Source organism: Entelurus aequoreus, linkage group LG14 (genome assembly GCF_033978785.1).
Source record: "Entelurus aequoreus isolate RoL-2023_Sb linkage group LG14, RoL_Eaeq_v1.1, whole genome shotgun sequence".
Classification (NCBI taxonomy): Eukaryota; Metazoa; Chordata; class Actinopteri; order Syngnathiformes; family Syngnathidae; genus Entelurus; species Entelurus aequoreus.
The window spans coordinates 702,238-715,296 of record NC_084744.1 but is presented as its reverse complement, the minus strand read 5'-3'; the positions used below and the strand labels follow the sequence as shown (position 1 = coordinate 715,296).

The following is a 13,059-nucleotide window of genomic DNA, read 5'->3' as shown; positions in this document are numbered from 1 at the left end:
AAGACTACTTAAACTCAAGTCGGGTTCATTTTTTTCATCAGACAAGCCATCGCCTCCAAGAGATCTGCTAGTCTCTGAGGTGACCAGCGAGTCTGCATACCTAACATGGAAAGCGCCAGAGGACAACGGTGGCGCCGTTATCTCCCATTATGTTGTGGAGAAGAAGGATGTGGCTGCTGAGCAGTGGGTCCCAGTCTCCGCGTCCAATAAGAAGCGGAGTTTGATGGCCATGTATCTGATGGAAGGAACCCAGTACCTGTTCAGAGTTGCAGCCGAAAACCAGTTTGGTAGGAGCGACTATGTGACAACAAAGACGCCCATCAAGGCTGTTGATCCTCTCTGTGAGTCACCATCTATATTTACTTACTTGTTGTAATGCCATCTGTAATCTGCATACAATTTAAAATAGCAAGACCAAAATACCTAAAGTCATTTCACATTTTAGATCCACCTGGCCCACCAAAGAACTTACACCACACTGACGCAGACAAAACGGAGGTGTGGTTGGAGTGGGAGTGGCCTGATCGCAACGGTGGAAGCGAAATTACCGGCTTCATAATCGAGCACCAGGAAGAAAATCAAGTGGATTGGGCCCCTTTCAAGACAGTTAGCAATAACCATGCACATGTCACAGGTCTGAAGGAAGGCAAGAACTACCGCTTCCGTGCGATGGCTCAAAATGCTATTGGTATTAGTCGACCTGACACCAGCATCCCTGTCACCTGCCAGGAGAAAACATGTAAGACATCATTAATATGGAGATTTAAAGCTATGGTTTCATGGGACAGGCCTCTTAAAGTTGTTGTTTTTTCTTTCAGTGCCACCCACTATTGAAGTCGATGTAAAGCTCATTGAGGGTATTGTTGTTAAGGCGGGAAGCAATATTGTCCTCCCTGCCAAAATGACTGGAATCCCTATCCCCACTGCCAAGTGGATGACAGATGGTAAAGAAATAACATCTGAGGGCCGCTATAAGATTGAGTCCACTGGAAGTACCACCGTCATGAGCATCGCAGACTGCAAGAGAGGAGACACTGGGGAGTTCATTCTCACTGTGTCCAACCCCGCGGGCAGCAAGAGTGCTGCTCTGCATGTCACTGTGCTTGACCTTCCAGGTGCACCCATCGGACCCATTAACATCTTAGAGGTAACCCCTGATCACATGATGATACAATGGAGGCCACCTAAGGATGATGGCGGTACACCCATTACCAATTATGTGGTTGAAAAGAAAGATTTGAAGAAACCATGGGAGCCCTGGTCAGTAGTGAGCTCCAGTGGCATCAGCACCAAAGCCAAGGTATCACGCCTGGAGCAGGGTCGTGAGTACATTGTTCGTGTCCGCGCAGAAAACAAGATTGGAATTGGTGCCGGTCTTGAGAGTCCTCCGACTATTGCGAAGCATCTGTTCAACCCTCCTGGCCCACCAGGCTTCCCAATGTGCTCGGATATCACAGAGAATGCTGTGACAGTGGAATGGTCCTTGCCTGACTATGACGGAGGCAGTCCTATCAGTGGCTATGTGGTTGAACGCAGAGAAATGACAGGGAAGTGGATCCGTGTGAACAAAATTTCTGTATTGGACCTCAGATACAGAGTCTCAGGTCTATTTGAAGGCAACAGTTATGAGTTCAGAGTGTTTGCCGAGAACATCGCTGGTATTAGTGAGCCATCCCTCACCTCTGACCCCATCAGAGCCACTCGAGCTATCACTAAACCAGGACCTCCTTTAAATCCTAAACTGAAGGACTGGAGTAAATCCTATGCTGATGTCTGCTGGACCAAACCAACAAGGGATGGAGGCAGTCCAATTCTGGGCTATTTTGTTGAGATTCAAAAGTCAGGATCTGCTCAGTGGGACAGGATCAACAAGGAACTCGTAAAAATATGTGCCTACAGAGTTCAAGGCCTAATCGAAGGTATGGAATACAGGGTCCGTATCAGAGCTACAAACAAAGTTGGAGACAGTGAACCCCGGGAGCTGAGTGAGACCATCTTGGCAAAGGACATTCTTGTTCCTCCTGAGATTGTTGTTGATGTGTCGTGCCGGGACTCTCTGACTGTCAGGGCTGGTCAGATCATAAGTTTGATGACTAGAGTTAAGGGCAGACCTGACCCAGAGATCACATGGACCAAGGATGCCAGAACCTTGTCTCGGGAAAAGCGCACTGAGCTGAATAACAACTATCCTTTGTGTGAATTGGTCATCAACGATGCAGTCAGATCAGATTATGGCAAATACTCCATTGTTGCCAAGAACAGCAGTGGACAGGCACAAGCCACTATTCTTGTCAATGTCTTGGACACACCTGGAGCTTGCCAGAATATAAAGTTGGCCTATGTGACCAAGAACTCTTGCATGGTGTCATGGGAGAATCCAGAGGACAATGGAGGCACAGAGATCACCCAGTACATTATTGAGCACCGTCAGCCAAACCAGAGAGGATGGACAGTTGTGTCCAATGACTGTACAAAGCGCCAAATGAAAGCCCCTCTCTCAGAGGGCTGTGAGTACTTTTTCCGTGTTAGTGCCGAAAACAAAATCGGTGTCGGACCACCCATTGAGACCAAAACAGCCGTGCTGGCAGTTGACCCAATCGAAAAACCTGGCGAACCAATCGACTTCCATATTGCTGAGATTGGCAAAACCTTCTGCTTCCTCAAGTGGAAGAAGCCTGACTACGATGGCGGCAGTCGAAACCTGGGTTACCATGTGGAGAAGAAGCCAAAAGACGCTGAGGAGTGGGAGAGACTTCACAAGGGTGCAATCAAAGAGACTTACTTCATGGCTGACAGGTGCATTGAAAACAAGGTCTACCAGTTCAGAGTTCAGACAAAGAATGATGGTGGTGAAAGCAACTGGGTGACCACAGCTGAAGTGCTGGTCAAGGAACAGCTTGTCAAACCAGAAATTAAGATACAATTGGATGGAACCCTTGTAGTTAGGGCAGGAGACTGTATTCCGATCGACTCAATAGTTAAGGGTAAACCTCAGCCTGATGTCAAATGGACTAAGGATGATAGCACTGAGGAGATAAGAAAGAGCCCCAGGCTTCAGATAGAAACTGGTTCTGACTTCTCAAAGCTGCTTCTGACCTCTGCTCGGCGTACAGACAGTGGCAAATACGTCGTCAGTGCTTCAAACAGTGCAGGGACATGCTCTGCGCACGCTAATGTCAATGTATTGGACCGACCTGGCCCCGTCAGTGATCTCAAGGTTTCTGGCATCACCGTCGACAGGTGCCGTTTATCCTGGAATATCCCAGAAGATGATGGAGGTTGTGAGATCTACAACTACATAATTGAAAAATGTGATACCAAGAGGGGTGTCTGGTCTGTCCACTCAAATGCTGTCATCACCAACAAGGCTAATGTTACTCGTCTTATCGAAGGAACCGAATATATCTTCAGAGTTCGTGCGGAGAATAAAATGGGTCCTGGCCCTGCAGTGGAGAGTGAAGCCATTATAGCTGGCACTAAGTTTAGTGTCCCAGGAGCCCCTGAAACACCAGAGGTCACAAAGATGTCAAAGGAGGAGATGACTGTGCAGTGGTCAGAGCCTGAGAAAGATGGTGGAAAGCCAATCACCGGTTACCTGTTGGAAAAGAAGGAGGAACATGCTGTAAGGTGGTCCCCTGTTAACAAAGAGGCCATCCCTGCAACTCGCTTGACGGTGACAGGACTGCTACCCCTCCATGAATATCAATACAGAGTGAAAGCAGTCAACGAAATTGGGGTCGGCAATGCAAGCAAAGCCTCGCGTGCTATCTCAGCTAAGGATGCACTTGGTATGTCACCAGTAGAGCAGTTACGAACATTTGATATTATATGTTGTCATTACTTCATTTTTACAAACTGTCATGTTTTCCTACAGAACCACCTGCACCACCCACCAACTTGAAGGTCCTGGACAGCACAAAGTCAAGTGTAATGCTCGGCTGGACCAAGCCTGTGTCAGATGGCGGAGCTCCCATCATCGGCTACGTTGTTGAGATGAGGTTGAAGGGAAGTGGCAAAAAAGGAGATGACAGTTGGAAACGGTGCAATGTGGCTGCTCAGCTTGTATTTTGCGAGTTCACTGTCACAAGTCTGGATGAAAAACTTCTGTACGAGTTTCGAGTTTCAGCTCAAAACCAGGTGGGCCTCAGCCTGCCTTGTGACCTGGGGGCAGCTGTGAATCCCAAGGAGATACTCGGTGAGGACTTGTTCTCGGTTCCCCTATGTGTAACATTTTAAATTTGGTATTGAATGCCTGTTTTATTAACAGAGGCACCAGAGATTGACTTGGATGCCAATCTAAAAACGGGGCTAACTGTAAGAGCTGGTTGTCCCATCAGACTATGTGCTACCATAAGAGGTAGACCACCTCCCAAAGTCACTTGGAGGAGGATGGGCATTGATAATGTAGTCAGGAAGGGGCATGTCGACATCATCGACACCATGACCTTCCTGGTCATACCTGATAGCACCCGCGATGACGCTGGAAAATACTGTCTGACTGTGCGCAGTCCTGCTGGAGAAAAGGCTGTTTTTGTGACTGTTAAGGTTCTTGGTAAGTTCTACCTTCTGCTTGTCAAAGCTTTCATTATGACATAATTATTGTGATCAAATAAAATTTGGATTGTTTCATTGGCATTAAAAAGTTGTGTTTCATGTCCTTTCCCCTAACAGATACCCCAGGACCTGTGATTAACCTGGAAGCCAGTGACATCAAACAGACATCAGCCATGCTGTCTTGGAGCCCTCCAGAGATCGATGGTGGCAGTGAAATTACTCACTACATTGTTCAGAAACGTGAAATTGATCGGAAGACGTGGGGAACGGTCAAAGCCGAAGTTGAGAAGGATAAAATCCCCTTTAAGGTCAGCGGTCTCATGCCAGGCACAGAGTACTACTTCAGAGTGACTGCTGTCAATGAGTATGGTGCAGGAGTTCCCAAGGTGTCACCCACTTCCTACCTAGCCTCTGATCCTGTCAGTAAGTATGACTTCTATGTCTTAGAGTAATATTAATGCTGAGGTCTGCGTTTCGCTGACTCTTCCCATTTTTATTGGTCATAAGAGCAAACCATATTCTTTTCTTTAGGCAAACCTGATCCCTGTGAGAAGATTGAAGTTCTGGAAATCACAAAAAACAGTGCCACAGTTGGCTGGGTAAAGCCTGCAAGGGATGGCGGAGCAAAGATTGATGGTTATGTAATTGAGTACATGGAGCTCAAGCCTCTTCCTGTGCCTAAAGCACTTGTAGAGGTATGTAAACCAATCTTCCTGCATTTTTACTTTAGGTTGACCACTTACACGCTATTTTACATACAATGGTGTGTAAATCTTAGGTCTATATTAATGTGTATACCAAAATGACATTCAATGTAGTACATTTAAAACAACCCCGTTTTACTAAAGCGTTTTACATAAATACAATACAATTAAAAGTAGTGCTATAACAGTGACAAAAATAAAATTGATGGCTTCATCATGAAAAAAAATATGCCAGTGTGTGTCAGGCATTCATTTTTTTAACTGCAGGTCCCAGATGGAGAAGAAGCTCCTCCACCACCTCCAGTAGTTAAAGATGAGGGGGAGCCAGAGAAAGCGATATGGAATGCCTACACAACTGTTAAGGGGCTGAGCATCAGCATCAGTGGCCTAAAAGAGGGAAAGAGGTACAGGTTCAGAGTGGCTGCCAAAAACATGATGGGCTTAAGCCTGTTCACAGAAAGCAGAGAGCCGGTCGAGATTAAGGAACAGATGTGTAAGTTTCAATATCAGATTAATATGATCAATTATAAAAGTGAAACGTTTAAATAAGATACATACTTCAGCATCAGTGGTCACGGAAATAATTGAAAAATATTTCCCCATTACCCATTTTTGTTCCCCTCCACTCCATATTTCACACGCGTTCAAACACAAACAGTGGAGCCAAAGATTGTAATGGCAGAGACGGTCAGTGCCAAAGCCGGAGCAAAGCTAAGGGTAGAGGCGCTTGTTTCTGGAAAACCTTCTCCTACCTGCAAGTGGCTGTGCGGCGAAGTCCCACTAGTCTCGTCAAGTCGTCTGGCAGTGCACCGGTCTGGCAACATGTGCGTCTTGATCATCAAGGACGTCTCAAGGACAGACAGTGGAGAGTACAGCCTTGTGGCCGAAAACAGCACTGGGAAAGTGGCTCAGGCCCTGAAAATTATCATCAGAGGTTAGTGGCCGTCATTTATTACTAAGACTCAGTAAATGAGGAATTGTACGGCATGACAGAGATGATTTGTGTTTTGTAGATATTCCCGGACCTCCTGTGGGTCCTGTTGCAATCAGTGACATTGACTCGGATGCTTGCTCTCTGTCCTGGAGCAGTCCATTGGAGGACGGAGGCAGCAAAATCACAAATTATGTGGTGGAGAAATGTGATGTTAGTAGAGGTGACTGGGTTACCGCTGTTTCCTCCGGCCAGAAGACGAGCTGTAGGCTGGGGAAACTCGTTCCATGGAAAGAGTATGTGTTCCGCATCCGTGCTGAGAACCGCTACGGAGTGTCGGATCCTCTGCAGTCTGACAGAATGATTGCCAAGTTTCCATTTGGTAGGTTTTATTTTTCATGGTACGCAATTATATTACCAATAACTAGCTTTCCTAACAGGTGATGCTACTTGTCAATGATGATCACTGTTTGCTAGCTGGAAGTTACTAAGATTCCAAACAACAAGGGCTATATAGTGTGTACAATTGGACTTCTTTTTTAAATAACATTGGGTGCCAGTTCTATGATTAACTACATTCCTCCATAAGATAGATAACAAGCTCTGATACTTTTTAATATTACTTAATCAAAAACTGTTTTTGGTTAATAAAATTCTACCCAAACATTTAACAAAGTGAAACACTACTAAGGCTACAACACTTCTCTTTTCTGAAGAAAATCTGTACAGCAAGTTTGGGCATTAACATCAACAATATTATTTGCCTGAGTGGCTGGACAGGACAGATAAAAAACAATATTGTATTTATTTATTGTTTTTTTAAGATTGGTTTTCGATTTTTATTTTTTTTAAAGGATTCAGAATTGTTACAAATAAGAATCACGATTCAGTCGGAAAAAAAAATGTCTAGTGTACAAAGCTTCAGGTTACGGCTTATGGGTTATACTTGTTGTCAGGTTCAAACACTGATTACATCTATTAAACAAGACAAGAGGCAAAGAATCAAACAGAGACAGAATTACATTTGGACTCAATATTGACGAGAAACATGGCGACTGTACTCTCTGTACCGTCTTCAACCACACTCTGCCAAAAGATTGCACTGCTTCTTTATTTGACTTTCTCCCCCCACCTGACCACAGCTGCTTCCAGAGGGAAGTGGGTCGTAAACAGCGTTGCCTTCGGTTACCAAACAGTTCAAAGAGAGTTCCATAAAATAGTTTAAAGAGAGTTCCATAATATAGTTCAAAAAGAGTTCGTAAAATACTTCAAAAAGAGTTCGTCTGGAAGTTGAGCAGATCCTGCCATCTGTCCGCTTTGAAGTCACAGTGGAGTTTTACGAGCCCTCTTCCTCTTGGTAGGCCTCAAAGACAGCCCCTGTCCTTTTGCCTGGAACTCATTTCATCACAAAGTTTTTTGTGATAACTTCCAATGATTCTAACACTTGTATAGCGCTTTTCTACCTTCAAGGTACTCAAAGCGCTTTGACACTATTTCCACATTCACCCATTCACACCCACATTCATGGCGGGAGCTGCCATGCAAGGCGCTAACCATGCTCATCAGGAGCAAGGGTGAAGTGTCTTGCTCAAGGACACAACGGACGTGACTAGGTTGGTAGAAGCTGGGGATTGAACAAGGAACCCTCAGGTTGCTGGCACGGCCACTCCCAACCGCGCCACGCCGTCCCACAAGTTCAGTTGGTCAGCTTTGCGCACACTATCAAGTTTACACATGTTTTAGAACACAAAAACTTAAGTAGATCTGGCCCTTAATGTTTAAAGTGGTGTTGAGTATGTTACAGTCAATATTGCCACACAATGAAGAATGTCATTCCGGGAAACTAATATTGTGTTGTATGTTTTTATTCACCAGATGTTCCGAGCGAACCTCTTAACTGCCACGTCAACAAAACCAACAAGGACTGCATGTTTGTGGCCTGGGACAAGCCAGAGACAGATGGTGGCAGCCCCATTACGGGTTACTACATTGAGCGCAAAGAAAGAAACAGCCTTCTATGGGTGAAGGCTAATGACACTGTTGTCCGGAGCACCGAGTACCCATGCGCTGGCCTGATTGAAGGCCTGGAGTACACTTTTAGGGTGTCCGCCATCAACCGTGCTGGTCAAGGAAAGCCAAGCAAGAAGACAGACTTTGTAACTGCTAGAACACCCATTGGTGAGTTTCTCATACATACATGAACACTTTGAATGAATTCACTTTTGCTACACACACTCATGTAAGTCATTGTGTCACAGATACACCGGGGAAACCAGAAGTCCTGGACATGACCAAGAACTCTGTAACTCTTGTATGGGGCCGACCCAAGAACGACGGCGGTAGCAAGATTATTGGCTACTATGTAGAGGCCATGCGGTTGCCTGGAGACCTCTGGGTGCGCTGTAACACCAGCACCCAAAACGTCCCAAAGGAGGAGTACACCGTGACTGGTCTAGAGCGAGACCTGCGATACCAGTTCAGAGTCATTGCCAAAACAGCTGTCAACATTAGCAAACCCTCAGAGCCCACAGATGCTATCCTGGTCTGTGCTGAGAATGGTGAGAGGGATTAACTCAGAACATTTTTTATTTTTTTATTTCTGAGTAACTTGGAGATGGGTTCACAAGTATTGTTGTACTGTTTACTACAGTTCCTCCAAGGATAGAACTTAATGCCAGGATGCAGAAGGGTTTGAAGGTAAAGGCTGGGTCTACAATTCTTCTGGAGGCTGATGTGTCTGGTAAACCAATGCCCAGAGTCTCCTGGAAAAGAGGCGATGACACCCTGAGGTCAAGCGAAGGCCAGGTTATCAGCCAGCAGAGACACCATTTCCAAATGGAAATTACATCTGTCACCAAGGAACACACTGGAATCTTTACCATACTTGCGGAAAACAACAGTGGATCCAAGACTGCAGACATTGAGGTTACAGTTTTAGGTGGGTACTTCTTGTCCGTAACCAACTGATGTGCTCACTTTGATTACTGAAGTCCAGTGAGGTAATTGGTATTTTCTTATGCAGATGTGCCTGGACCACCTGCCAGTGCCAAGTACCTTGAAGTCTTTGCCAACAAAGTTAAGTTGTCTTGGGAGCCACCTTTAAAGGATGGTGGCTCCCCTGTTCAGAACTATATTTTGGACAAGCGTGAGACCAGCAGAGCCAACTGGGCGCAGGTTTCCTCGAAGATCAAGGGTGACAATCTTGAGCTAAGTGTGGAGAAACTTATTGAAGGTCATGAATACCAGTTCAGAATCAGAGCTGAGAATACCTGGGGAGTTGGAGACAGTCTCATCACTATACCTGTCATTGCCAAGAACCCATTCGGTGAGTTCATCCTTTGATTAGCTCAACTGTTTGTCTAGTAAGGACTGTAAATAGTTAACTCTTAAGAGACTGGTTATCTATCAATATATTCCGTTTATTCCAATAAAAATCATTTGAATGTCTCAACTAAAATTGTCAATGTATGTCCTAGATATCCCAGGCCCCTGCGAGGCCCCAGTAATCACCAATGTCACCAAGGAGGCGATGACAGTGAGCTGGAAGGAGCCCAGTGATGATGGAAAGTCAGTCATTCTGGGTTATATGCTTGAGAGAAAGGAAACCAAGGAGATTAAATGGACCAAGATGAACAGGAAACCCTTAACAGAAAGGACATTTGTTGCTTCAGGCCTTACTGAGGGTACTGAGTATGAATTCAGAGTCATTGCTGTCAATGTGGCAGGACCTGGAAAACCCAGTGACCCCTCGGCTAGTACAACCGCACAGGATCCCATCAGTGAGTTTCATAACCTTTTGACCGTGCATTCTTTCTCTGGTACTTGTTTTTAACTTGGGAAATTGTGCACTGCCATAGCTCCCCCTGGCCCTGTGGTGAAACCCAGTGTCACTGACACCACCCACAGCACTTTAAGCCTCACCTGGAATGCCCCTGCTTACAATGGTGGAAGCCCGGTCTTGGGATACCTGGTGGAGTGCAGGAGGACAGAGACCACAGACTGGATCCGCTGCAATGTTCCAAGGAACTTGCAGGACACAAACTATACGATACAAAACCTCATACACAAGGCCGAGTACCAGTGCCGTGTGACTGCTGTCAATAAGGTTGGCTTCGGCGAGCCAGTCGAAGTACCCGGCAAGCATATCGTCCAGGACATCAGTGGTATTTATTTTACTAACTCCATGTTGTTTCTGCGTACATAAGTGTATTTCAGGGTTACAGTAATAATAAGCAATAGGGCCTGATTTACTAAAGGTTTGCGTGCACTAAAACATGTGCTGATAGCACATGCAAGCTGATCTACTAAAGGTGTGCAAAGTGGATTGCGTCTCTCAAGTGAGCGGAATAAGGCGCGCAATCCATTGGCGTCCTTAGGCCTATTTTAAGAGGGCTAAATCCCCCCTAAAATATTTTTAACCCTGCGTGAAGAAGCGCCTGTCAAATGTAAATTATTGAATGACAAGACGGTTCCTATAAAATGTTACCCCAAACGTATTCCTGGGAACTCTGGGACAGGATTCCCCATTAGACTTTTTGTGGCTTTAGTACTTGTGTTGCAAATAATAGTGTGAGAGTCCAGTCCATAGTGGATCTAACATAATAGTGCGAGAGTCCAGTCCATAGTGGATCTAACATAATAGTGTGAGAGTCCAGTCCATAGTGGATCTAACATAATAGTGCGAGAGTCCAGTCCATAGTGGATCTAACATAATAGTGTGAGAGTCCAGTTCATAGCTGATCTAACATAATAGTGTGAGAGTCCCGTCCATAGTGGATCTAAAATAATAGTGTGAGAGTCCAGTCCATAGTGGATCTAACATAATAGTGTGAGAATCCAGTCCATAGTGGATCTAACATAATAGTGAGAGTCCAGTCCATAGTGGATCTAACGTAATAGTGTGAGAGTCCAGTTCTTAGCTGATCTAACATAATAGTGTGAGAGTCCAGTCCATAGTGGATCTAACATAATAGTGTGAGAGTCCAGTCCATAGTGGATCTAACATAATAGTGTGAGAGTCCAGTCCATAGTGGATCTAACATAATAGTGTGAGAGTCCAGTCCATAGTGGATCTAACATAATAGTGTGAGAGTCCAGTCCATAGTGGATCTAACGTAATAGTGTGAGAGTCCAGTCCATAGTGGATCTAACATAATAGTGTGAGAGTCCAGTCCATAGTGGATCTAACATAATAGTGTGAGAGTCCAGTTCATAGCTGATCTAACATAATAGTGTGAGAGTCCAGTCCATAGTGGATCTAACGTAATAGTGTGAGAGTCCAGTTCATAGTGGATCTAACATAATAGTGTGAGAGTCCAGTCCATAGTGGATCTAACGTAATAGTGTGAGAGTCCAGTTCATAGTGGATCTAACATAATAGTGTGAGAGTCCAGTCCATAGTGGATCTAACGTAATAGTGTGAGAGTCCAGTTCATAGTGGATCTAACATAATATATATGACATAACTGCATCATTTTATAACGTTAAAGCTGCTAGAAGGCTTGTTAAACTTATTCAACTCTTTTGGCGTCATTTAAAACAAACGTTAATGTTTGGGTTTTTTTCACAGAATATTTATTAAAATATTTCTTATGTGAAAAACGTCTTTAAATATGCATTTTTTTGCATCATCTCCAAGGATCGCACATTTGGCAAGTATGACTTCACTTTTGTTTGGAAACAGCAAAACGCCGCAGGTACGATAACAAGAATGTGTAGTAAGTAGGAGTGTCTCCGTGGTGATGCCCCATGTAGTACACGCAAAATCCTCTTTTAAATAAGGCGTTCCGCGCCACTTTACCATTGCACACGCAGAGTCAGTGAAGTGCACGCAACACACCCTGCTTAGCGCCAGGTGTTTGGATCTTAGTAAATCAGGCCCATAGTCTAGGTAATAATTGTGCAGTAGGGTTGTCTCCATACCAGTATTTTGGTACCGGTACCAAAACGTATGTTGATACTTTTCTACATAAAGGGGACCACAAAAAAATTGTATTATCGGCTTTATTTTAACATAAAAATCATAATGTACATGAAACATATGTTTATTATTGTCATTTAGTCCTTAAATAAAATAGTGAACATAGTAGACAACTTGTCTTTTAGTAGTAAGTAAACAAACAAAGACTCCTAATTAGTCTGCTGACGTATGCAGTAACATATTGTGTCATTTATACACCTATTATTTTGTACACATTATGAGGGACAAGCGGTAGAAAATGTATTATTAATCTACTTGTTTACTTACTGTTAATATCTGCTTATTTTCTGTTTTAACATGTTCTATCTACACTTCTGTTAAAATGTAATAATCACTTATTCTTCTCTTCTTTGATACTTGACATTAGTTTTGGATGATACCACACATTTAGGTATCGATCCGATACCAAGTAGTTACAGGATCATACATCGGTCATATTCAAAGTCCTCCTGGACACATGAGGACTTTGAATATGACCAATATTATTATTATAATATGGCGCTGGCTAGTTCTAGCTTAACTGACTTCTCACCCGGACTAGCAGACTCTGTAATTGCCTGTGACCGGGCTTGCTCTGTGACTCAAACAGAAATCTATGTTGCTAGGCAGGATGATGGCGCCTTCCTGGTTAGGGTGAAGGCCTTCTCTCATCAGCAAGCCTGGTTTGCCCCAGAAAGAGGGCCAATTATCAATAAACGTTAGTCCCTGTTGTCTACAGAGGCTAGTCAGCCACTTGTTAAGTGAGACTAATCTGCTATATCTCTCATCATTGCCTCTCGCAGGCAATGCTTCACTACGGTGTGTAGTGAAGCATGTTTAGCTATTCCCCGTCCTCCAGTGATAATGTTACTTGTAAGAAACTTACTTTATTTGTTGCCATGGAGGCGAAG

The 13,059-nt window shown here is 44.3% G+C and overlaps 1 protein-coding gene across 1 annotated transcript in view; it reads left to right on the top strand.

Moving 5' to 3' along the window:
* The window catches only part of LOC133665252 (titin-like), a 215,424-nt gene that overhangs the window by 151,632 nt on the left and 50,733 nt on the right, over positions 1-13,059 (top strand). The window contains 16 exon segments of the mRNA XM_062070499.1: positions 42-341; positions 446-739; positions 819-3,788; positions 3,875-4,195; positions 4,268-4,552; positions 4,672-4,977; positions 5,086-5,228; positions 5,589-5,751; positions 5,917-6,192; positions 6,272-6,571; positions 8,065-8,367; positions 8,448-8,747; positions 8,840-9,127; positions 9,212-9,514; positions 9,666-9,968; positions 10,047-10,352. Coding sequence (XP_061926483.1) covers positions 42-341; positions 446-739; positions 819-3,788; positions 3,875-4,195; positions 4,268-4,552; positions 4,672-4,977; positions 5,086-5,228; positions 5,589-5,751; positions 5,917-6,192; positions 6,272-6,571; positions 8,065-8,367; positions 8,448-8,747; positions 8,840-9,127; positions 9,212-9,514; positions 9,666-9,968; positions 10,047-10,352 — 7,161 coding nt within the window.